Source organism: Colobus angolensis, unplaced genomic scaffold (assembly GCF_000951035.1).
Source record: "Colobus angolensis palliatus isolate OR3802 unplaced genomic scaffold, Cang.pa_1.0 Scaffold16, whole genome shotgun sequence".
Classification (NCBI taxonomy): Eukaryota; Metazoa; Chordata; class Mammalia; order Primates; family Cercopithecidae; genus Colobus; species Colobus angolensis.
In genome coordinates this window covers 6,207,902-6,230,831 of record NW_012114710.1, presented here as the reverse complement: position 1 = coordinate 6,230,831, position 22,930 = coordinate 6,207,902, and the positions used below count along the sequence as shown (strand labels likewise).

Here is a 22,930-nt window from a genome sequence, read left to right as displayed (position 1 = left end):
CCTAGTGGGTGGATGAGAGCTATGCTGTAGCCTCCAGGGCTCAACAGATCTTTTCTCTTCTCTTCTCTCCACCCTCTCTCTCTAGGATCAATCAGGGATTGATGAGTACATGGTAAAAGCAAAAAAAAATCCCGAGTATTTTTTTCTACCATACTTCTAATTGCATTTGTTTTGTCACTCTTAGGACTACCAAGAAGCCTCCAATTTGGAACAATTCGTAACTCGGTTTTTATTGAAGGAAACCCTGAATCAGCTGCAGTCTCTCCAGAATTCCCTGGAATGTGCCATGGAAACTACTGAGGAGCAAACCCGTCAAGAAAGGCAATTTACATGTTTTCATCTGATGTCTGCTTGGTGACTCTATGTTCATGAAAAAACAATTGAGAGGCATTGTACTTATACTAGCGAAAACTAAAAACGAGAATTGATATATTTAAAACGAATGACGGTGACCTTCACTGGTTGCTTGCTTTATTATTTGCCTCTAAAAAGACCATTCCACTTTTTCTTTTACTGTCAGTCATTTAGTCAACTATATCTATCTATCTATCTATCTATCTAACTATCTATCTATATATCTTTTTTTTTTTTTTGAGATGGAGTCTCACTTTGTCACCCAGGCTTCAGTGCAGTGGCACAATCTTGGCTCACTGCAAACTCTGCCTCCTGGGTTCAAGCAATTCTTGTGCCTCAGCCTCCCGAGTAGCTGGGATTACAGGCACATACCACTACGCCCAGCGAATTTACTGTATTTTTTAGTAGAGACGGGGTTTCACTATGTTGATCAGACTGGTCTTGAACTCCCAACCTCAGGTGATCCTCCCACCTTGGCCTCCCAAAGTGCTGGGATTACAGGTGTGAGCCACCAAGCCCGGCCGATTCAACAAATTTTAATTGAAAATTTAGTAGATGGAGAAGACTTTAAAATATTATGAATAATATAAAGATACATTCAATATAATGTCAATCCTTAAGAAGGCCTAAGTCTATCATATAAATAAGACATGAACACAAAAACTATACTGCAAGGAACAAAGTGATAATAAATACCACAGAGAAGAGGAAATACATTGCCAATGGTTTTCAGAGTAGTAAAAGATTAAATATGGAGAGAGGGATGGAAGGGTGAGAATGTCAATTTCATGGAGTTCTCTATTTGAGCTTGTCTTGCAAAATCAAGAGATCAGTGAAAAAGCCTGATGGGAAGACAAGACTTGAACTGGACCTGTAGGATGAATTTGAATGGCAGAATAACAGTCTCTCTAGAGGGATCCATCTCACCCATCTCCTGTGACCCACCTCTCCTCTGGCTCACTTCTCTTTGGTTGTCTGGTAACTGATTGGACAGTAATTTCACTGGGAAGCCTTCACTGCTCATTCATACCTCCCACTTCACTACCATGTATTCCCATAGTGCCCTCTATTAATATCTACTTATCTCAGCCCCTTCCTTGTTAATTTGGTGTAATTTTGAAAATGTGGAAATGATGAGAAAGATCCTTACAGACTACATGAACCTGGATATACTGGGGAGACCTGAGAATTCAGTAAGCCTAATTATTTCAGGAAATGGAGAAAAGTGAATGATAGAAATTATTTCAAAATCATATGCCACCAATAGGTATCACTAAGAAAATAAGTGGTCACATTGCAATAGCTATATAAATAAAGACACTAATGCTTAAGAGAAACCTATACTAAAAATGTGTAGGGCAGACATCAAGGCAATCCCAGCCAACAGTTGATATTTTTCTGAGTTGTCATTGCTTATATCTTGCAAGTTAGAGAAGCTTGCAAAGCTCTTGCTCCTGGGGCATATTTTGGTGGATGTGTTACTTTAAACTTATAGATGTGCTTTATCTAACTTTTACATCTTAAATTAGAGAGAAGGAAACAGTAAGTTTTCTGAACAGGCTGATAAGAGACTACCCTGTAAGACCAATTTTCCTGAACAAATTAACTGATACATAATTATTCAGACATCTCCAAAATAGTGGAATCTTCAACCATGTGTTTACAATGTCAAAATGAGTGAGCACCACCAAATTCTAATAAAAAAATCCTGTAATTCCAGAATCTAATGAGCCCATGCAGCTGATTATCACAGCGAAGTACTCTTCAGTGGATCTGTGAAGCATTCTCTATATCATAAACTTCCTGTTTTCACTGCACTGGGTGATTCCATACCAAATGGCAAAGTATAACAATTCACTTTAGAAAAGCAAAACCCACCTCCTCAGCTTTGAGCAGAGGATAACTGAATGTCTTGAAGCACAGTGAAATTGATTTCATGTTCCTAATGAGAAAAATGAGGCCTCCTGTGTTGTTTCTTTTGTTTGGACTTTCTGGAAATAAAATGGGAACTTCCTTTTTAGAATCAGTCATCTGCCACCTGAGAAGAGGCTTGAAAAAGTGCTCTACTCCCCTTCTTCACCTGCACTTTTGTTTTTTTCTACAGTCATCCCCTGCAAACTTGTGCTCTGCATTTACCACCATGCAGTGAATGTTTAATGAACAACTGTTCTTTGTGTTAGGCCACAGGCTAGCCTTGAACTCTTGTGACTGCTGCCAGCAGCTGCCTAGCAGCTGTGCTTAATGAGAAGGAATATGACAATATGGACTTTAAGGAAAGTAGAAGACACTAGAGGATTAATGAACCTTTTTCTTCTGGATTTCTCACTCAAAAACAGCTTCAAATTGTGGGAAATGTTACACGTCTGACTGCAATTTAAGGGGTGCTATTGTATGGCATTTGACTAAGACACCCAGGAATGACCAAATCCCACCCCACATCTGTGATACTGCCCCTGAAACACATAAATAAGCAAACAGAAAATAAGGTACCACTAAGGATTTATGCCCATAATATCTGATGAACCATACTGAAGCACGTGAATTAGGCCCATAGCTAAAGGGGCTGTGTCTCCTCTCTCAAGGTTGTATCTTCCTATCAGCTGGCCACCAAAACTGGGGAGAGCCCTGGGACCTTCATCAGTGAGGAAAAGATAGAGAAAGGAAAACTATACCTTTCCTATGATGTCAATTAAGAGACCAGTGAAAAAGCCTGATGGGAAGACAAGACTCTAACTGGACCTTTAGGATGAATTTGAATGGCAGAATGAGATTCTCTCTAGAGGAATCCGCCTCACCCACCTCATGTTACCCATCTGTCATCTGGCTCACTTCTGCTCGTCTGTCTTGTCACTGATTGGACAGTACTTTCTCTGGGAAGCCTTCACTGCTCATTTATACTACCCACTTCACTACCATGTATTCCCATAGTGCCCTCTTTTATATCTACTTATCTCAGCCCCTTCCTTGTTTATCTCCCCCATTAGACATTGAGTTTTTAGATGGCATAGACTTTGCACAAGTCCCCTCTACTTACTACAACTGCATGGCAAACATATGAAAGTGAATGAATGAAAGGAATTCTAGGTGAAAGGAGTGCTGCAGAGAAGCAGTTGGTGTGGACCCAGGACACTGAGGAGACCAATCTAACAGTCATCTGGGGTTCAGAAAGATCTTAAAAGCTAGACAGATGCAAACAAAAATTCACCAGGTTTTGTTTGTTTGTTTCTTTTGAGACAAAGTCTCACTCTGTCACCCAGGCTGGAGTGCAATGAGGCAATCTCGGTTTGCCGCAACTTCCGCTTCCCGAGTTCAAGCAATTCTCCTGTCTCAGCCTCCCGAGTAACTGGGACTACAGGCACCCACCACCACACCCAGCTAATTTTTGTATTTTTAGTAGAGATGGGGTTTCACCATATCGGCCAGGCTGGACTCGAACTCCTGACCTCAGGTGATCTACCTGCCTCGGCCTCCAAAGTGCTGAGATTATAGGCTTGAGTCACCATGCCCAGCCAATTCATCAGTATTTTATGTTAGAAAGGAAGATTTTGTGATGCCCTTCACAGTCAAGAAGTTACAACCTGCTGGTCAGGCATGATGGCTCACGCCTGTAATCTCTGCACTTTAGGAGGCCAAGGCAGGTGGATCACCTGAGGACAGGAGTTTGAGACCAGCCTGGCCAACATGATGAAACCCCGTCTCTACTAAAAATACAAAAAATTAGCCAGGTGCGGTGGTAGATACCTGTAATCCCAGCTACTCGGGAGGCTGAGGCAGGAGAATCCCTTGAACCCAGGAGGTGGAGGTTGCAGTAAGCAGAGATTGCGCCACTGTACTCCAGCCTGGACAACAAGAGCGAAACTCTATCTCAAAAATAAATAAATAAATAAATAATTGCAACCTGCAGGTACCATTAAAATCTCCAGCCTTGTGATAATTTGCTTTCCCTTCAGCATCAACATTACTTTGGGATTTAATATTTGTGAAACCTAGGGATACAAAGACTCCTTGGAATATAGCAAATTTAGGGAAGTCATCTATTCCATCTCTCAGGCCCAGGGGAGAATCACACAGTATCATTCATCCTGCAGTAATGAGGTAGACATGCCATGTTGAGCAAAATGTCTGTGTCTATTCACGTGAAAATGGATAATTGAGAGAGAAGGGATGTATACAGCTGGAATGCCACATAGGTGGAATTTTCAGATGGCATGCTACAATACTCTTTGTGTCTGCCCTGGCAAACTGACTAAATGTGAATTACATTAATCCCATGTGTTCAGAAAGTACCTATAGCTAATGACAAGAATAATAAGTATGTCATATGGAAGTTTCCCTCTAGAAGTCCCCTTTTCTCTTACATAAACCTCTCTTCCTCACAAACTAAATTTCTGGGAACACAGTTTTCATTATATATGGGTTTCCTTTTTATAATGGAATCTGCAAATTTGCTCTATTTCCCAAAGTTCTTCTATATCTAGGAATGTAACTAATTCTTTCTTGACTTGAAAGTTATTTTTCTCCTTTTGATAGTTGTCTATTATAGAAGTAAGGAACAGCTTTAATTTCACTTATAGGTGGTTATAAAAGTTTAGACAGCTTAGATTTCCTTAGCTTGAATGTAGAGAAGGATTGCTCTAATCACCTACTCCCCTGACCACCAAAGCTGCTAAAAACTTGGATTTTTTTTTTTTTTTTTTTTGAGATGGAGTCTCACTTTGTCACCCATGATGTAGTGTAGTGGCGTGATCTCGGCTCACTGCAACCTCCACCTCCCGGTTTCAAGCAATTCTCCTGCCTCAGCCTCCAAAGTAGCTGGGATTACAGGCGCCTGCCACCACGCCTGGCAAATTTTTGTATTTTTAGTAGAGACGGGGTTTCACTGGGTTGGCCAAGCTGGTCTCGAACTCCTGACCTCAGGTGATCCCCCTGCCTCAGCCTCCCAAAGTGCTGGGATTACAGGTGTGAGCCACCGTGCCTGGCCAAGAACTTGGATTTTTTTATACCATAGAAAAATTCATAGGGAGATTTAGTTAAAGATTGAAGATTAAACATATAATTTCTTTTGCTGCCTCTCTAAACCCTTCAAAACATTATATTAAAAGTACCTGGATAAAAGGAGACATTAACCTGCAAAAATAAGAATAGAAGAAGAGCCAAAGGGACAGAAACTTGGAACGTGGAGAGGTGAATCTAGTGGAAGTTGATTTAGAAGCTCTGAGAAAGCTGAAACTGAAGCAGGCAATGTAAGAAGCCAAGATACAATATATTTGGTATCACAGAACCTCAGAAAAGCTCAAAACTTGGCTGTCCCATGAGGAACTGAAAATGAGGGTGGACGTAGGGCTGATATATTGTTGGAAGCTCCACCCAGTGCTATCTAGTGACTGCTCCTACCTGATCCTTGAAGAACCCCAGAGATAAGCTGTCTGGAGAAGGTGAGCAGATGTATACCTGGCACAGCTGATAGGGCACAATACTAACAAAGGAGACACTAACTGAAAGTTGACATATTGAAGAGTGAGATGTGAAATCTCCTTCATATATTGTACTCCCAGAGTACTAACAACAGGGCTCAGACCCTCCAGTTGGGGAATGCTTCTTTGAGGGATCTGATTAATCCCAGAGAAAATACTTAACAATGCCAATGGTCACGGTTCCCTGAAGAATAGGCTCGGTCAGGCCACTTTACAGTGAAAACTGCAAGTTGGCAATCCTTGCCACAAACAAAGAGGTTCCAGTCAGACTTGTAGTTCTTCCTTCTAAAATGTGTGGGGTCAACCAAAAGGACAAATCAAACACAAGAAAAGAAACTTGGAAGAAGCAGATAATCCAGAGAGCAGACAAAAACTTTCAAAAGATTTTCAATACCTTCAAAAACTAAAGAAAAGATACTGCATTTATGAATTAAGGATAGAATGCTTTAAAAATAAGATTCAAAGCACACAAAAGAGGTCTTAGAAATTATGATTGCAAAAATTACATTCTCTGAAGAAGGTTAAAATATAAAAGTGTGAGGAAATCTCCACAAAGAGGTGAAATATAAGAAATAAGGAAACTAGAGTCTCAGTCCAAGAGGTCTACTGTTTGTAAAATAGCAATTCCGGAAAGAGAACAAAGCAGATAAATTACCAAAGGAAGAATTTAAGAAAAATAGTCAGAATTGGATATATGTATCCAGTTTGATAGAACAGACCAAGAACTCATTATAATGCTAATAAAAGTCGAACACAAAACACACCATTATGAAGTTTCACAATACTGGAAACAAAGACAAGTATCTAAAAACTCCCAGAGAGAAAAACCAGGCCATATGCAAATAATCAAGAAAACACTAGATTTTTCACTAGTGACTCTGGGAGATAGAACACAATGGAGCAAATTTTTCAAAACAATTGGCAGTCTAGAAATCTGTATTCCATAAAACCATCAATAAAGTAAGGAAGATGTTTATTCATGCAATGTTTCAAGAATTTTACCTTTCATTATGCACATTTCTTATGAAGCAATTAGGGGATATTTTCTACCAAAACAAAGGAGTCAACTGAGAAAAAAATGAAATCTAGTAAAAGGGGGATCAGAGGTCATCCAACACAGGAGAAAGGCTAAAGGAATCTTCCCTAGCTGATAGATAATGAAGATTTTTGGATGAGTACATTAATCTTAGATTTGTCTTAAACACAGAAGGATTATATCTTACACAGAAGGGATTATATCTCCTATAAAGAAATCTTGTTGGAGGCAGCTTAAGTATTACATCCTTACAGATTTATCACAGACACTCTCTTTTTCATATATTAAGTGCATATTAATATAATAAATTATTCCCAAGTTTGCCTCATAGACCAAGATGTTTGTTGAAGATCAAGCTACCATGTTCACATTCCAACCAGGAAAGAAGATTAAGGAAAGACAAAAGGGCTGCCTTCTAGCTGAATCTGTACTTTTAAGCAGCCTTCGTGGAAATTCCTTACAACATTTCCATTTGTATATCATTGGCCTGAGCTTTTCATATTGTGAAGTTAAGAGATAAAACCTAAAACTAAAAATTATAGACATAGCAATTAAGCATGTTATATACTGATAATTTAGGAGGTGTTTACTTTCATATCAGTATATAACATATGCTGCATATATAACATATACTGCATATAATATATATTTTAATATATACTACTTTCATATCATAACATATACTGATATGAAAGTAAACACATGCTAAAAAGTGTTGCCCTTTTGAAAGAGGAGTGGGAATATGATATGGGGGTAAAAGTAGGGAGCTCCTGTTTGTTGAAATAAGATTTATAGAATCATTTGACTCCTAAAAATATATGGATGTATAGCTTTGATTCAAAAAATTAAAAACTGAATTACAGAAAAAACTCCATAAGTGTTTTCAAATTAAGCAAAATACAATAGCTGCATATACATGTTTTTCCATTGAAGGTTGACCAACAAAGCAAAAAAGCCTGCCTTAAATTACAATTTTTACTCAGAATTTTAAGAATAAAGAAAGCTCAGAATTCTCTTTCTTAGGTTTACATAATGTAGTACCAAATTATGTTGGGTTTCTAGAGCATTTACAAGCAGTTATTCCCATAAGTTTTCATTCCACTGCACTAGAAAACCTTTGTGACTGACGCATGAAGATCTGTTCCCTGAGGGAAGAGACTGAAGTACTAACGTTAAGGTTAAATGTTATCTCTGTTGATCAAGGCAAGGGCCAGCCAAGCCAGAAATCCTGTCGATTCAATGGCCTGGAAAACGATCAAGCCGCCGAATCCAGAGACACAATAGCTTCTCCCCAAACAGCCCTCAGTTTAATGTCAGCGGTCCAGGTAACATACCCTTCATTTGCTTTTCTTTGTCAAAGTCAATTTATCTTGTGTTTTCCAATTGATTATTTTAACAAACAACAGATAAGACAATAGTAATGGGACACTTTCCTTATACCAAGTAAGTTTGAGACAGAAGCAGTGAAGAGTGTAGGGTATGAAGAACTGGGGTGGTGAGCCTAAAATCAGCACGGTCAGAATCCTAGCAGTTGTGGAAAGCACACATAGAGATGGTGAACAGGGAAGGCAGTAGTTCCATCAGCTAACATCTAAAAGACTTGACGTCTATAAGGACTCCCCATCATCTTGAAATAAAGAGGCTCTACTGTGATATGCTCTAGATCTCCAAGCCTCCCTAAGCATATCCTAAGTTCATCTGGGGAAAGGATCCTTGTTTTCATGGTAGGATTAGTCATAGCTGGTGTTTTTGAAGTTTGTAATGTGATGTAAGATTTACTGGGCTAAACCATACTCGTAATTGTTAGGTTGTTAAATTTTAACTGTGTCACTTATAACCATTTTTAAATCAATTTGAAATATGCAAACTCATGTTGCTAAATATTGGAGTAATTTTTATAAAGCATGCATATATACATGCACATGTGTCACTTGAACATGTCATTTTAACACAAATGAGTCTTTAAATATCTAATATTCAGAAAATCAAGGTATAAGCCATATTTTATATTTTCACCAACTGTACTTGAACAATTTCAGAGTATTTTCATGAATAAAGCCTTATTTTATCTTGACACCTGATAAAATAGATGTTAGTTTGCCTATTTCTCCATTTCACAGGTAAGGAAACAAGCCTGGGAAGTTAAATTATTTGTCCAAGGTTATATGGAATATTAGTCCATTTTTATTGTGAAGCAACCTTAAAATCTTGATGGTTACACTCGTAGATACTTGTTTTTCTCTCTCATGAGCCTATGGTTGGTGATTTGGGCAATTTCAGTTGGATGTGGTTCCAGGCTGTATGTAGGTTGAGTTTGGCCCCACTCTTCATGTAGCCTCCTTCTGGAATAAGCAGCAACTGGAGCATTTTCTTTTCCTAGTAGGTGTCAGAAGCAAATGCAGCCAGCCCAAAATTATACATGCATATTAAAAACCATTGTTTTATGTACTGTGTGCATCTTGTCTGCTACTTCTCCACTGGCCAAACAAGTCACATGTCAAGCACAGTAACAATGGGGAGGGAAATGTGTTTCATCCACTATAATAGGGAATACTGCAAAGTTGTGGTGCAAGGGTATATACAGATACTTCTATAACAGGAAAAAAGTGAAGAATTGGGAAAAATAATACGATCTACCATATGCAACTAGAAAATGACAATGCTAAGCTCCGGAAGTAACATATAGATTGTTCTTTCCATTTTAACCATTTAGAAAATAGTCCAAAATATCTTTCCTTGGGCCTTTGATGTGACAGCCACCTTAAATTATTTTGGGAATAACCCAGATTAGAAATATTGTATTAGAATTTTAAAAAACATAAATTTTATTAATATATTTATAATATTTTCTCCAATCAGCCCCTTTCTTTTCTCCCTCTCTCTCTTTTTTTTTTTTTTGTAGCCATTTCTTTGTGGCAACACCCATGCTCATTTTTACATCATAATTTGGTGGGTTTTGAAAGGTGCAGCCTCCAAGAAGGCAGGTGGAGAAGTAAATTCTGATGACATCACTCTCCCTTTATAATTTAGTTCTTGTCTTTATTGTATTCAAAGCTAACACAGGCTTTATAGTCTTGAATTCAATCACATTCTTATTTCGAGAAATATTAAACAATACTACTTCAGCAAGTGCCTATGAAAACATTTTTATTAAGCTACAATCAGTATACACAAATATGCCAGGATGTTTGTGCACAGGCTCAGATCATAACTCTTCCCTTTGCATAATAATGTTGATAAAAACAATAATAGCAGCAGAACTTCTATAATGTTTAACTTGGTACTAGATACACACACACACACACACACACACTACATACCTATAAATACATATGTATGTATATATCATATATATGAATATAGATGAACAGACTCCAGTCTGCACTCTTAACCACTATGCCATGATTATAGAGCCCATGTATATATACTCAAGTTAGTTCCTGGGAAAGGAGACACCAGCTATCTTGTCTTTATGCTTCTTTTTGATTGTAGCAATTTACACCTTGCTATGGTCAGGGATATGATTTCACTGGCTCTTGCCACTGCCCTACAAGTAAGTTTAGAATTGTTGATTGATGCTTTCCTTTTTGCAAAAGAAAACCAACTACATCATGGGGTTTTGTAAATGGCTCAGCAGGATCTTTTCTTTGAATATCAAAGGCCAGATAGGCAATTACATAAAAAACAGACCTGTGGAAGTGAACCCCTGGGATGCATGGATCTATGGAAATCAATACCTTGGAAAGTACTCATGAATACATTAAAAAAATGACCTGTCAGTGACACTGCATCCTTCCTTCAGGGTTGAAGGAAAGCTCTGATATAACCAAGTATTTCTTCTCTGTCTAAAGTTTAACATATTGCCCTCATGATTCTCCCTGGCCCCAGGCTTATTAGAAGAAGACAACCAGTGGATGACCCAGATAAATAGACTCCAGAAATTAATTGATAGACTGGAAAAGAAGGTATGTGCTTTCTTTTCTTTATTCTCTCTTCCACTCTTCAAGATGTTCTTACCTAATATTCCTCATTGCTTTATATCCATGACTGCCCCATAGATAGAATAACAGCCAGGATCCCAATGATTCTATGAATGGTTGCTTGGTAGTTATTTGAGGTTTTTGTTGTTGTTGTTAAATACAGAAGCTTACATTAATTCTTCCCCTACCTCCCACTCCCAATTATATTTAAAATAGGATGTGGAGTTGAGAGTTAAATAAATCTAGGCCGGGCGCGGTGGCTCAAGCCTGTAATCCCAGCACTTTGGGAGGCCGAGACGGGCGGATCACGAGGTCAGGAGATCGAGACCATCCTGGCTAACACTGTGAAACCCCGTCTCTACTAAAAAAATACAAAAAAACTAGCCGGGCGAGGTGGCGGGTGCCTGTAGTCCCAGCTACTCCGGAGGCTGAGGCGGGAGAATGGCATGAACCTGGGAGGCAGAGCTTGCAGTGAGCTGAGATCCGGCCACTGCACTCCAGCCCAGGCGACAGAGCGAGACTCCGTCTCAAAAAAAAAAAATAAATAAATAAATCAATAAATCAATAAATCTACTGCACTGCCTGGCTCTTACATTTTCAAATGAACTAGGTGACAGTGTGCTTGAATGATGCTAATGACAGCTCTTAGGGATAAGATGGTTGAAGTCTTGAAAATCTTTCAAATTAATTCAGGAAAATGGCAATGCTATCTACTAAAAGATGAGATTCCACACTCAACTTCTGGAAATTAGCACATTAACCGATGGTTTTGCTATTAAAACTATCTAGGCAAGCAAGTTAGAATGTGATGAAGAGTTCTTTAGAACTATATTTTATGTTCTTAGTTATTGTATTTTTATTAATTTAGTTAGTACCAAGTAGTCCTGTTATTGTAGTAATATTCTCCTTAAACATCTTTGATGGGAGAGACAACTTTTGTCAATCAGTAAGAAAAAAATGTGTTTTCTGCACATGTCAGGCACCAAGGGAGAAACATTTATGTTTGTGTCAGCACTGACTTTGAAGAAAACAATTGTCTACTAATAAAACTAAGCTGTTCTCCTAAAAAGAGAGAGCGAGAGAGATAACACACTTTTTAAAAATTATATGGTAGCACAGAGTGGGATTCATAGTTCATGGTCAGTAAGTATTTTAATGACTGACCGAGACATGCTAAAGGAATGGATCAGATGTTAAAATCTATCCATGCTCGCCTGATGGGTTGATCACTGTGACCTGGGGTGCTCAGGAAGGACTTCGTGTGGCAGGAAGAGTTCAAGTGGGGCCTTAAAAATGGTGACTTAATTTAAAATTGTATTGCAAACAACATAAATTATTTCTCTAATAAAAAAGAGTTTTGGAAGTTCTCATAGAATCAACAGATAGTCCAGAGGTCTGAATTTGGAAAAGTCAGAAGACAAGATAACCCTAGAGATCTAAATAGCAAGAAATACTCAACAGTCTCTGAAGTTACCTCCACTGGAATAAATGAGTTCCTATCATTTCCAGTCTGCTGGCCTTCTGTTCAAAATTCCACTTCCCAGAAGGAAGAGTCTGGTTGGTCATGGCAGGGTTGCATTACTGGCCTCCTGGATAGGGGAGGGGGAAAAGTCTTGATAACAATCCTAGAGCACAGTGTAGAGAGAAGAAGAGATAATTCAATGAAAAGAAAATATATTGTCACTAAAGTTAGAATAAACTCTGGTCAGCTAACAAACAAACAACGAAACTAATATTTGCTATGGAGAAGTAAAATTTCAGTAGAGGGCAGCTGGAAAGGGCATTCAGGTAAGGTGATGGCATGAGCAAGGTTCAGTAGATTGGCCTGGTTAAGAGTCTTTCATGTAAGGAAGTAGTAACAAATAAGGTTGTATGGACAGAAGAGGGCCAGATTATGGATAGCCTCAAATAACAGTCTAAGGAATTTGGACTTGGAAACAACAGAAGGCATTTATTATTTTTTAACAGGTAAGTGAAAAACCAAAAAAAAAAAAAATCCTTTAGATAGGAAATTGGGCAGCAATATGCAAAGTGAATTAAAACAAATGCAAAATGAGTTAAAACAAGAAAAATGAGGCTCAGAGACACCGGAGCCGGCTCAGAAAATGGCATTGAAGAACAGGTTTGTGCAACTGAACCCAGTGAAGTCAGGAATGATAAGAGATGGGCCTATATTAAGCTAATGAGTGAGAAGAAAATGGCAGATTTGGAACACTTGAAGTGAAATTAACAGCACTATTGAACCGGTTAAGGACAGGAGGAGCTCAAATAAGAATCTGAGGATTGGAGCCTGTGTTTCTGAAACAATTATACCATTAACAGAAAAGGAAGAGACACATGAGAGATAATTTGTGAGGTAAGGTGAGAAGGTGAACCAGTGTTTTCGATCTGTGAATTTCAAGGTACAATGGAACACTCAGGCAGAAATACCTAGTTAGATGTTAGTAGGAGATAAGTCAGGCCAACAGGTTAAGGTCTCTAGACTTACTCCACAAAGATGAGCCCTCAAGTCCTGAGGATGGGTAAGGTCTCTGAAAAGGAGATTCTGTGCCAAGAGCCAAGTTAAGGGGAAACAACCCTGTAGAGTTCTTGTCCCTCTGCCATGGTGCCTTTATTTGTTAAATGTGTATTGAACACTTGCTGGAGCAAATACCTAAACTACTAGCTTGCTGCAAATCAACTTTCCTCCTTTCTTATTTTATTGATATGTGAGCTGAAACTAAAAAGACTTGTAGGAAAAATAGTGGCTATGGAAATTAGTTTTCCAATATTAGAAGATCAAATCCAGGACCTCTATTTGAAAACTAAAGCTTGTTAAAACATAAGGATTCAGTTGCTAAATAAGTCCAGATTCATTTAAGGAATACAAATACCTCCTTTTAATGTTTTGAAATTTTGGACAAAACTGTCTTTATTTGGTATCTGAAATTTTTATAGTTATTTTTAAAGGAATGGCTCAAACTTATTTCATACCTTTTTTCTAACTTTAAATCAAAGTATTGTCACATTTCTTTTTTTCCTAGACTTTTTTCTCCCTCCCTTCCTATAAAAGGGTTTCATTTTGAGGACAGTATCTAAGAGATTTGCTAAAAGTACAATGTGATGGTTTTCAGCACGGGGCTCCAGCTGTGTGGAGCTCAGTGTGAGCTGTCTTAATGAATGGAGAAGCAGTGCAAGTTCAGTTTTCTTCTACAACTTATTCTGTACTGTGCTAATTAGGTTTTTAGAGAAAAACTACCCAATTGCCAAATAGTGGCTGAGTACATGTCATTTCACTGCTGAGTACCTTGTCTCCTGTAGTTGTTAACACTAGTTTTGATCTTCCCATTAAAAGGAAGTATACCTGCAGTAGAACATATGTTATCTTTTCTCTGCATTAAGTATTTACGATAAATTCTTCCTGCACTGAAACCAAGCCCTATTCTATGCATGTAGGGGAATATAACACTTAGCAATTTCTATAAATAGGTTTCTTCAGGTATTCCTTATATCCATTTCAGCCTCAATGAGAATTTATGGGGATATACTTAGGTTATGTCTTGTGTTTTGCTTGATCCCTGTAGAAAACACCTTTAATGGTTGGGCACAGTGGCTCATGCCTGTAATCGTAGAACTTTGGGAGGCCGAGGCAAATGGATCACCTGAGGTCAGGAGTTCAAGACCAGCCTGGCCAACATGGCGAAACCCCATTTCTACTAAAACTACAAAAATTAGCCAGGTGTGGTGGCGTGCGCCTGTAATCCCAGCTACTTCGGAGGCTAAGGCAGGAGAATTGCTTGAACCCAGGGGGTGGAGGTGGCAGTGAGCCGAGATCGTGCCACTTCACTCCAGCCTGAGTCAAAGAGTAAAACTCCATCTCAAAAAAATAAAATAAAATAAACAAAAATAAAAACAAAACCAAAAAACCCCACCTTTAATGTTAAACAAAATAACAAGGACAACAATAAAAGCTCTTCATTCTTCATTAAGTTCTTAGTGTATCGTCAGATCACAGGACATTCTCACTTGAAAGGATGTAATTCAGGATGTCACACTCCTACAACTTGTTTTAAGTTTTTCATACCTTAGATCAGGAAAGGTAGAACGGAAAATTGTACCTTAGTTAGTGTCAGGGAAATAGTGGTCAAGGAGATTACTAGGTTACAAGTTTCTGTCTGTGGAGTACTTTTTAGTTTTCAATTCACATCTATATACATTACATATAATTTTGCCTTCATGGAAAAGCTGTGATTTAGACAGGGCATTCATTCAGCCATTCATTTATTCAACATTTATTGAGTACCTCCTGTGTGTCAGGTACTATTCCAGCAGTGGAAATACAGCAATGATGAAAAGAATATCGTTGGTCTTTGAAGAGACAGCCAAAAAAAAAAAAAAAAAACCACACAGCAACGCAAAAAACAGATTGGTTGAACACTTTTTGGTATGGTTAGTCATTTATTCAACATTTATTGAGTACCTCCTGTGTGTCAGGTACTATTCCAGCAGTGGAAATACAGCAATGATGAAAAGAATATCGTTGGTCTTTGAAGAGACAGCCAAAAAAAAAAAAAAAAACCACACACAAATCCATGAAATAAGATAATATCAGATAATGGAAAGTGCTATAAAGAAAAGGTAGAGCAATATAATACAGATAGGGGGTTGAAAACTCCAAATAAGTGGTCAGGAAGGTCTCTCTAATAAGGTGATATTCAAGTTGAGATGTGAAAGACAAGAAGAAGCCAGTTATGTAAAGATTTAGGGATAGAGAATTTACAGCAAAGAAGGAAAAGTGAATCCCACAGAAGTTAAATACCTTGCTGAAAGTTCCACCACAAAAGAACAGCACAGCTAGAGCAACATACTCTATCATTAACAGGCATATATTATTTCAGATAGTCTGGGTTTCTACAGTTTTCAAATTACTACTTATCTATTTGAAGGAGTTATTCTACATAATCCTCATTGGAAACAATGCTAGGATAGCCATTCACAGAATGAAGTTCTTAGAGATGAAGAACTCGGTTTCACTGGGGACATTAGCAGTATTCATTGGTCATCACAGAAGACATTAAGGTCTTAATTCTCAAAAGAAGATATACAAAGGGCCAACAAACATATGAGAAAATGTTCAACATCACCAGTGATCAGGGAAATGTAAATCAAAACCACAATGTGATACTACCTTACTCCTGCAAGAAAGGCCATAATCAAAAAAATAAAAAAAAAAAATAGATGCTGGCATGGATGTGGTGAACAGGGAACACTTCTACACTGCTGGTGGGAATGTAAACAAGTACAACCACTATGGAAAATAGTGTGGAGATTCCTTAAAGAACTAGAACTAGAACTACCATTTGATCCAGCAATCCCACTACTGGGTATCTACCCGGAGGAAAATAAGTCATTATACAAAAAGGATACTTGCACACACATGTTTATAGCAGCACAATTTTCAATTGCAAAAATGTGGAACCAACCCAAATGCCTATCAATCAATGAGTGGATAAAGAAATTATGGTGTATATATATGATGGAATACTACTCAGCCATAAAAAGGAATGAATTAGTGGCATTTGTAGCAACCTGGATGGGACTGGAGACTATTATTCCAAGTGAAGTAACTCAGGAATAGACAACCAACATTCTATGTTCTCACTCGTAAGTGGGAGCTAAGCTATGAGGATGCAAAGGCATAAGAATGACACAGTAGACTCTGACGACTCAGGAGAAAAGGGTGGGAGGGGGATGAGGGATAAAAGACTACAAATTGGGTTCAGTGTATACTGCTCAGGTGATTGGTGCACAAAAATCTCACAAATCACCACTCAAGAACTTACCTGTACAACCAAATACCACCTGTTCCCCAAAAATCTATGGAAATAAAAAACTTTTTTAAAGACTTCAAAATCTTTACAGGAGTTCTTCACTTTTAGCAAATATCAATTGTATTTTCACTTACTCTTTAATTCACTTTCTATTTAATAAAGAAAAATTAACACTAGGGTATAAATGTGTTGTAACAATAGACTAATGTTTATAATGATGTCCCAAGAAATGTAGAAATGTGGTAATACTCATTCATAAAATAAAGCAGACTGTTAGGCTTAGTCATTCTGTTTCTTTTTCTTTTGTTTGCCTTCCTATCCTTTCCCTCTCTGTTTTTATGTACCTCTCTCTTCCACTTTGCTCTCTAATGGCATCCAGGAAGTAAATTTAAAGCAATACTTTGAAAACGTCTAAAACAGCTTACAATTGATAAATGAGTACAAAGAGTCTTTATTGGAACAGCTTAGTTTTTAAAAATCTGTATTATTTCATCTTTCAGATAATGAGGTTCTTTTGGTTCAATGTTAGCCACGAGAGAACTATGATTTGAATATATGGCATTTTTTTAAATGATGTAATTTTTTTCTTTTCTGCCATTTCTTCCTCTTATTGAAGGATCTCAAACTTGAACCACTGGAAGAAGAAATTATTGAAGGGAATACTAAATCTGTAAGTATTTTTATCAGGTAAAAATGTTATCAATATGTTCTTTAAAGACGTAATTTAATTTCTTCAAAAATTAGTTATCTCAATGAAAAATTGAAAAACTAGTCATATTTCATTTTATATGGTTAAGTCGTGTTGTTTCTACATTATGATTTGTATAAACCTAATACCTACTTCACAGTTTTTGTGAAAGTACCTGGCATGCAAAATGAAAATTTTATACATGTATTAATCAATGAGTTATTGAATAATTGAAGGAATATGACTGGCAGAGAAGGGCAACATTTAAGTTGCATCATAAACAAATTTTGTAAATCCTGCTGTAATGTACACTGGATATACCTGAGCTGAAACCTGGTTCTGTTCATTAATATATTTCCAGCATTTAGCCTAGGGCCAGGCACACTGAAAATGCTCAGAAATAATTTTTCAAAGAATAAATTGATGTTTAGAGAAAAGGGAGCATTTGTATCCCTAGGGATACGATGTCCATCCAGAGTGGCAGCGCTTTTTGGAAATAGAAGAAAAATGGACAAAGGGATCCTAAAAAGTACATTAAGATGCAACAAAAAGAAGTTAGCAAATAATTAAAAGCAGTACCTACCAAGCTTTATTGTTTACTTTATGTTAAGGCAAACATGCATAGTACATTCTATTTCAGGAAGTTGGATGTTTACATTTACATTTAGTGAAAATTTGGATTTTAAAATCTTGGGTAACTAAGAGAAAAATCATTTTTTAATACCTTAGATGTATTATATACTTTATAGATGTCAAAGGATTGTTCACGCATTTATATGAAACCAAGATAGGAAATAACGTTTCATCTCTGAATTGTGCACAAGCACTGACTACATGATAGAAGAAGGTGAGACCCACCTGTGTGTAAGGCTCCTGCCCATCTGTCCAAACTCATAATCCAAAGGGATTCTTCAGAGGAAACTTTGTGGGAGTATCAGAAAAGTTTAATCATGGCTGCTACTGTTAGAATCCTATAGTTATGAATACCTTCCCCCAATAAGCTAGATCTGTCATTGCATGTCTAGTGCTTTTATCCCTCCAGAGACAGGTATGTAGTCTGTGTTAATTCATCAAGACCCCAACATTTTAAAATGGTAGGCCTTCATGGGAAAGTGAGAGGAGTGGGTCTTGAGCACATATACATACTAAGAATAGCAGGTTTGCACAGTCCCGGAGGCACAGGAATTGTTAACCTTGTGGTCATGCATCTGTTATCTTCTCACAGGTGTGCATTAGAGGAAAAACTATACTCCAGACAAAGGAAAAACAAATATAACTTTTCTAATGTTGTGAGAGATAACTGTCTATTCTTAAATAATTTTCTAATGTGAGATTATTTTCTCTCTGTAGCTATGAGGAAGAAAATTTGTCTAAGGATTGTTTGTGAAAGGAGGCAGCTATTCCATTTGCAGGTCCCTGAGCAGCCAAAGCCAAGGCCAATTTTAAAAGATCAACACACACAACATTACTAATTCAGTAGTGCATAGAAGTACTTTAAACAAATAAGACTTAAGAAGGCCGTTCAGCTCTCAATATTGTTTAAAAGCAGGAAAGGATATTCTCTATTTCCAGCCATATATAGAGGTATAACAATTATGCTCTTTGGGAATATACATATAGTAAATATTTGAATTGGTTTGTTTTTTCAGAAGTAACAATAAGATACTTGCTATTAAAAGTTGTATTTTTTTATTAATGGTAGTAAGTGCGTTACTATAAATTCCTGTAAAACCTCCTATATTCAGAATGACCAAAAGCATTTTTCACTGTTATTTCATAGCTAGTGCTCTAGTGCTCATAATTCTATCCTACCATGTGTTAAATGATTTATCCTGATGACCAAAACCAGTTTTAGAATTCGTTGAGTAGAGAGGTATTTTTCCTTTTCCATTAGTGAATGCATGAGAACTTGGAAAAATAAATTCTACGACAGAAAGCAAAGAATAAATTTGTATTACACTTGGTTTTTGAAATGCTGATCTTTACTGATCCTTTGCTATGTGCCAAGTGTTGTACTAAACACACACATAACTCACTTAATCCTCACAATAGCCAAATAAGGTAGTACTATCCTCAGACTCATTTTATCAATGAAGAAATTAAGGTTTAAAGGAACTTACCTACCATAGCTGAACCCCTGCAGTTCAACCCCAGACCTATGCTCATCACCATGCTCTAACATTTTCAGCCCTAGTGTTTAGTGGATTTCTAGCCTGTAAAGTAGAACTGCTCTTTGCTAGCGAGGTTGTGGATGAATGGATTATTGTTTTATGAGATTCCCTACCGTGAGAGCAGAGCAGGTTGTCTGGCAGGCTTGTTTAAGCACACAGCAAAAGTCCTGAACCCTAGCTACTGACATCTCTAGTTTTCCAGGCAATGAGCCATTACATAATGAGTCCAGGATGTGATTTCTTTTTTTAAGTCCATTTTTTTTTCTCAGCCCAGAGTAAGAGATGTAACACTTATTTAGTACCTGTCATGGAAAGGATCCTTATACATACTATTCTATTTAGTCCTCCCAAAACGTTGTGATATAAGTACCACTATTCTAATTTTACGTATCAGAAGACAAACTGAGAAAGAATTAAGTAACTTGTTAAAGGCCACATAGGAAAAGTGAAGCTAATTCTTTTTACTTTATATGCCTGCTCTTGAAGGAGAAGGAAGAAAAGAAAAAGAGGACAGGATGGTGGAGACGGATGAAAGAGCACCTAACAATTATGCAGTGCTGTTGAGTTTCCAGGGCCACCTCAAAGCCTTTCCTGGAATAAATAGTTTATTAAGGGAATTCTAAGATTAGCCAATGGCTAAAAGCAAAAGCATCTTTAATGTGTTTGTTCCACAAATAACTTGATCACCAACTATGTTCCAGGCCTGAAGAGAGGGTCTGGAAATAAAGTGGTGAATATTATAGGCTAGAAAACAAACTAGAAGGAAAGTATACAGAATCTACAATAAAATGTGATGAGGATTATTATGGGAAAGTACAGATTTGCACAGTAAGGGGACACAACTCAATTTAGGAGACCAAGGAATACTTCCAAAATGACATAATATTTAAGATGAAATCATAAAAAATAAATAGAAGTTTAAAAAAAAATACTGGTATATCTCTTACTATATCGAATGATTCTAACACTGCACTGAAAGAACACTAAAGTGCTAGATAGAAATATTTAAATGTTCCAAATGATTGATAACAAACATATTATAAAGATGTGCCTGTATGGCACTTCTTACCAAAAGAGTACTGAGTAAGATGATCATTTTCCAGATATTTTCTTAATTCAAAGGTTTTTAAAAATCATGATAATTTTAAACATTTGAGCACATTCTTGTGCTTTTCAAAAACTCAGATTTTTCTTCAGCACATTGTTGTTGTAATACACTAAAATAGCTTATCATACAATGAGTCTACAAACCTAGTATCTTTTTCTGCCTCTCTACACTGATATAAAACCGATGGATAACGTCTTGTGAAGTCATTCCACTCTGCCATTCCTAAGGGTTCAGGGGCTATTGTCAAGTAATATAACAGGGACTATCAAAATATAAGTCTTGTTTTACAATGGCTGTTAAGAGTCAGTGAGAGCATACAAGAAAGGCTATGGTATCTCTGAAGACATATTTGAAACACAACTGTAAATGTAGTAAATAGAACCAAGTAACATGAAAAAATAAGTTGTACTTAAAACATGTCTCTGTGTCCCAAGACTAAAAAAGATGACATTTCTTGAAATGTTCCAAGAAATCAAAGGCTGATGCAACATAATCTAATGTCACTGGCAAATACTATCCTATGAACTGAGACTGGCCTTTCATACTTACACAGCACTATTTAGTCCAAGACATTCCAAATATCCAGCCATACTTTCACTGTAACAAAATTCCTATAAGGTAAATGATATACTACTACTCCTATAATAGAGAAACAAAAATGTAGCACCATGAAAGAATATTCAACCATGACGGAGTGCTCTGAGCTAACTATATCTTGGGATCCCACAGTTTAGTAAACTTTCAGGTTGTGTATTTGACACAAGAGACACATAGAAATATTAACAAGATAGTAGGACTCCTGTTCCACCTCTCCCAAACCCTACATCCTACAATTTGTCTCAGCCTAGCCAGAACAGAAAATTTAAGTGTTTTCTTTGGATTTCAGAAAATCTACTTTAAATAACTACTATTTAAAAAGCTCCACTTGTCAGAATAGTCATCAAACTATCAAACTTAGGCAGATTACATGGGGCTCTTTAAATGGATTTCTTTGTGTAACTATCTTAGGAAAGGAGGGGAAAAATATACCTCTGGTTTGGGTTGCAAAGTTGGACATCACAACCCAATCTAGGAAGCCAAGAGCTCAATTTTTCCAACTCATACATCAATGTACATAAGTGAATGAATCAGTTAGCTATTGCTACATAATAATGCACCCCAAAACTCAGTGGCTTAACACAATAACCACAATTTTGCACGTAGGCAATTTAGGCTGGGATCAACTGGCTGTGTCTTATGGTGTCACATGGGCTCCTTGTATCTGTAGTAAGCTGTATGTTAGCTTCGCTGATCTTGGCTGAGTTTTCTCATATGTCTAGGAGTTCAGCTGTGCTCTATCATGTGGCCTTTAATCCTCTAATATAAGGGTTGGCACACTACAGCATACCTCTTGTTTTTGGTCATAAAGTTTTATTGTAACACAGCCACACTCATTGGTTATGTGTGGGCTGTGGCTGCTTTCACATGACAATAACAGAATTGACTAGCTGCAACAGGAGCCATGTGGCACAGAAAGCCTAAAATACTTACTACCCATCCATTTACAGAAAATATTTGCTGGCCTCTGCTGTAGCAGGTCTTGTTCACATGGTAATCTCAGAGATCCAAGAGAAAGAGTGGAAATCCACGGGCCTCTTAGGGCCTGAATTTGAAACTGGTTCACTGTCAGTTCTGCCACGTTTATTGGCCAGAGCAAGTTAGAAAGCCAACCCAGATCCAAGGGGAGGGAAAATAGAATCCACGGAGGGAAAACAGAATCAATCCACGTCTTGATGAGAGGAGCTAAAGCTACTCGGGAGGCTGAGGCAGGAGAATGGCGTGAACCCGGGAGGCGGAACTTGCAGTGAGCTGAGATCCGGCCACTGCACTCCAGCCTGGGCGGCAGAGCAGAGCGAGACTCCGTCTCAAAAAAAAAAAAAAAAAAAGTCAAATTAGTCAAAGGGCATGAGTTCATGGGGATAATGAAGGATTCTGGTTATTTTTACAATCCATCCCACTTGATCACGTAAAAGTTGCCTTTAGACGAAAAGAATTATGATGGAATAGGTGGATGTATTTGTATATCTCATTAGGAAAGCCCATGAGCTTTCCTAATTATCTGAGTCAGTAATCACAAATGTCCAACCAAGAGGTCCCTGCAAATTTTTGTGAAAATGATATATCCATCGTTATTTTGGTAGAAATTAACTCTACTTAGTCATTAATATTAAAACCACGTGCTTTGATTAGTACAATGAAGTAGGAATATTTGTTGAATATACTGAATACCTAACAGTCTCTGCAATATCATTGGTATTCAACAAATAGTA

General features: G+C 37.4%; 1 protein-coding gene across 1 annotated transcript in view; it reads left to right on the top strand.

Moving 5' to 3' along the window:
• NECAB1 (N-terminal EF-hand calcium binding protein 1) overlaps positions 1–22,930 on the top strand; it is a 170,464-nt gene that overhangs the window by 131,241 nt on the left and 16,293 nt on the right. The window contains exons 6-9 of the mRNA XM_011937068.1: positions 185–321; positions 8,068–8,189; positions 10,753–10,829; positions 17,271–17,324. Of these exons, the coding sequence (XP_011792458.1) occupies positions 185–321; positions 8,068–8,189; positions 10,753–10,829; positions 17,271–17,324 (390 nt within the window). The remainder of the gene's footprint in view (positions 1–184; positions 322–8,067; positions 8,190–10,752; positions 10,830–17,270; positions 17,325–22,930) is intronic.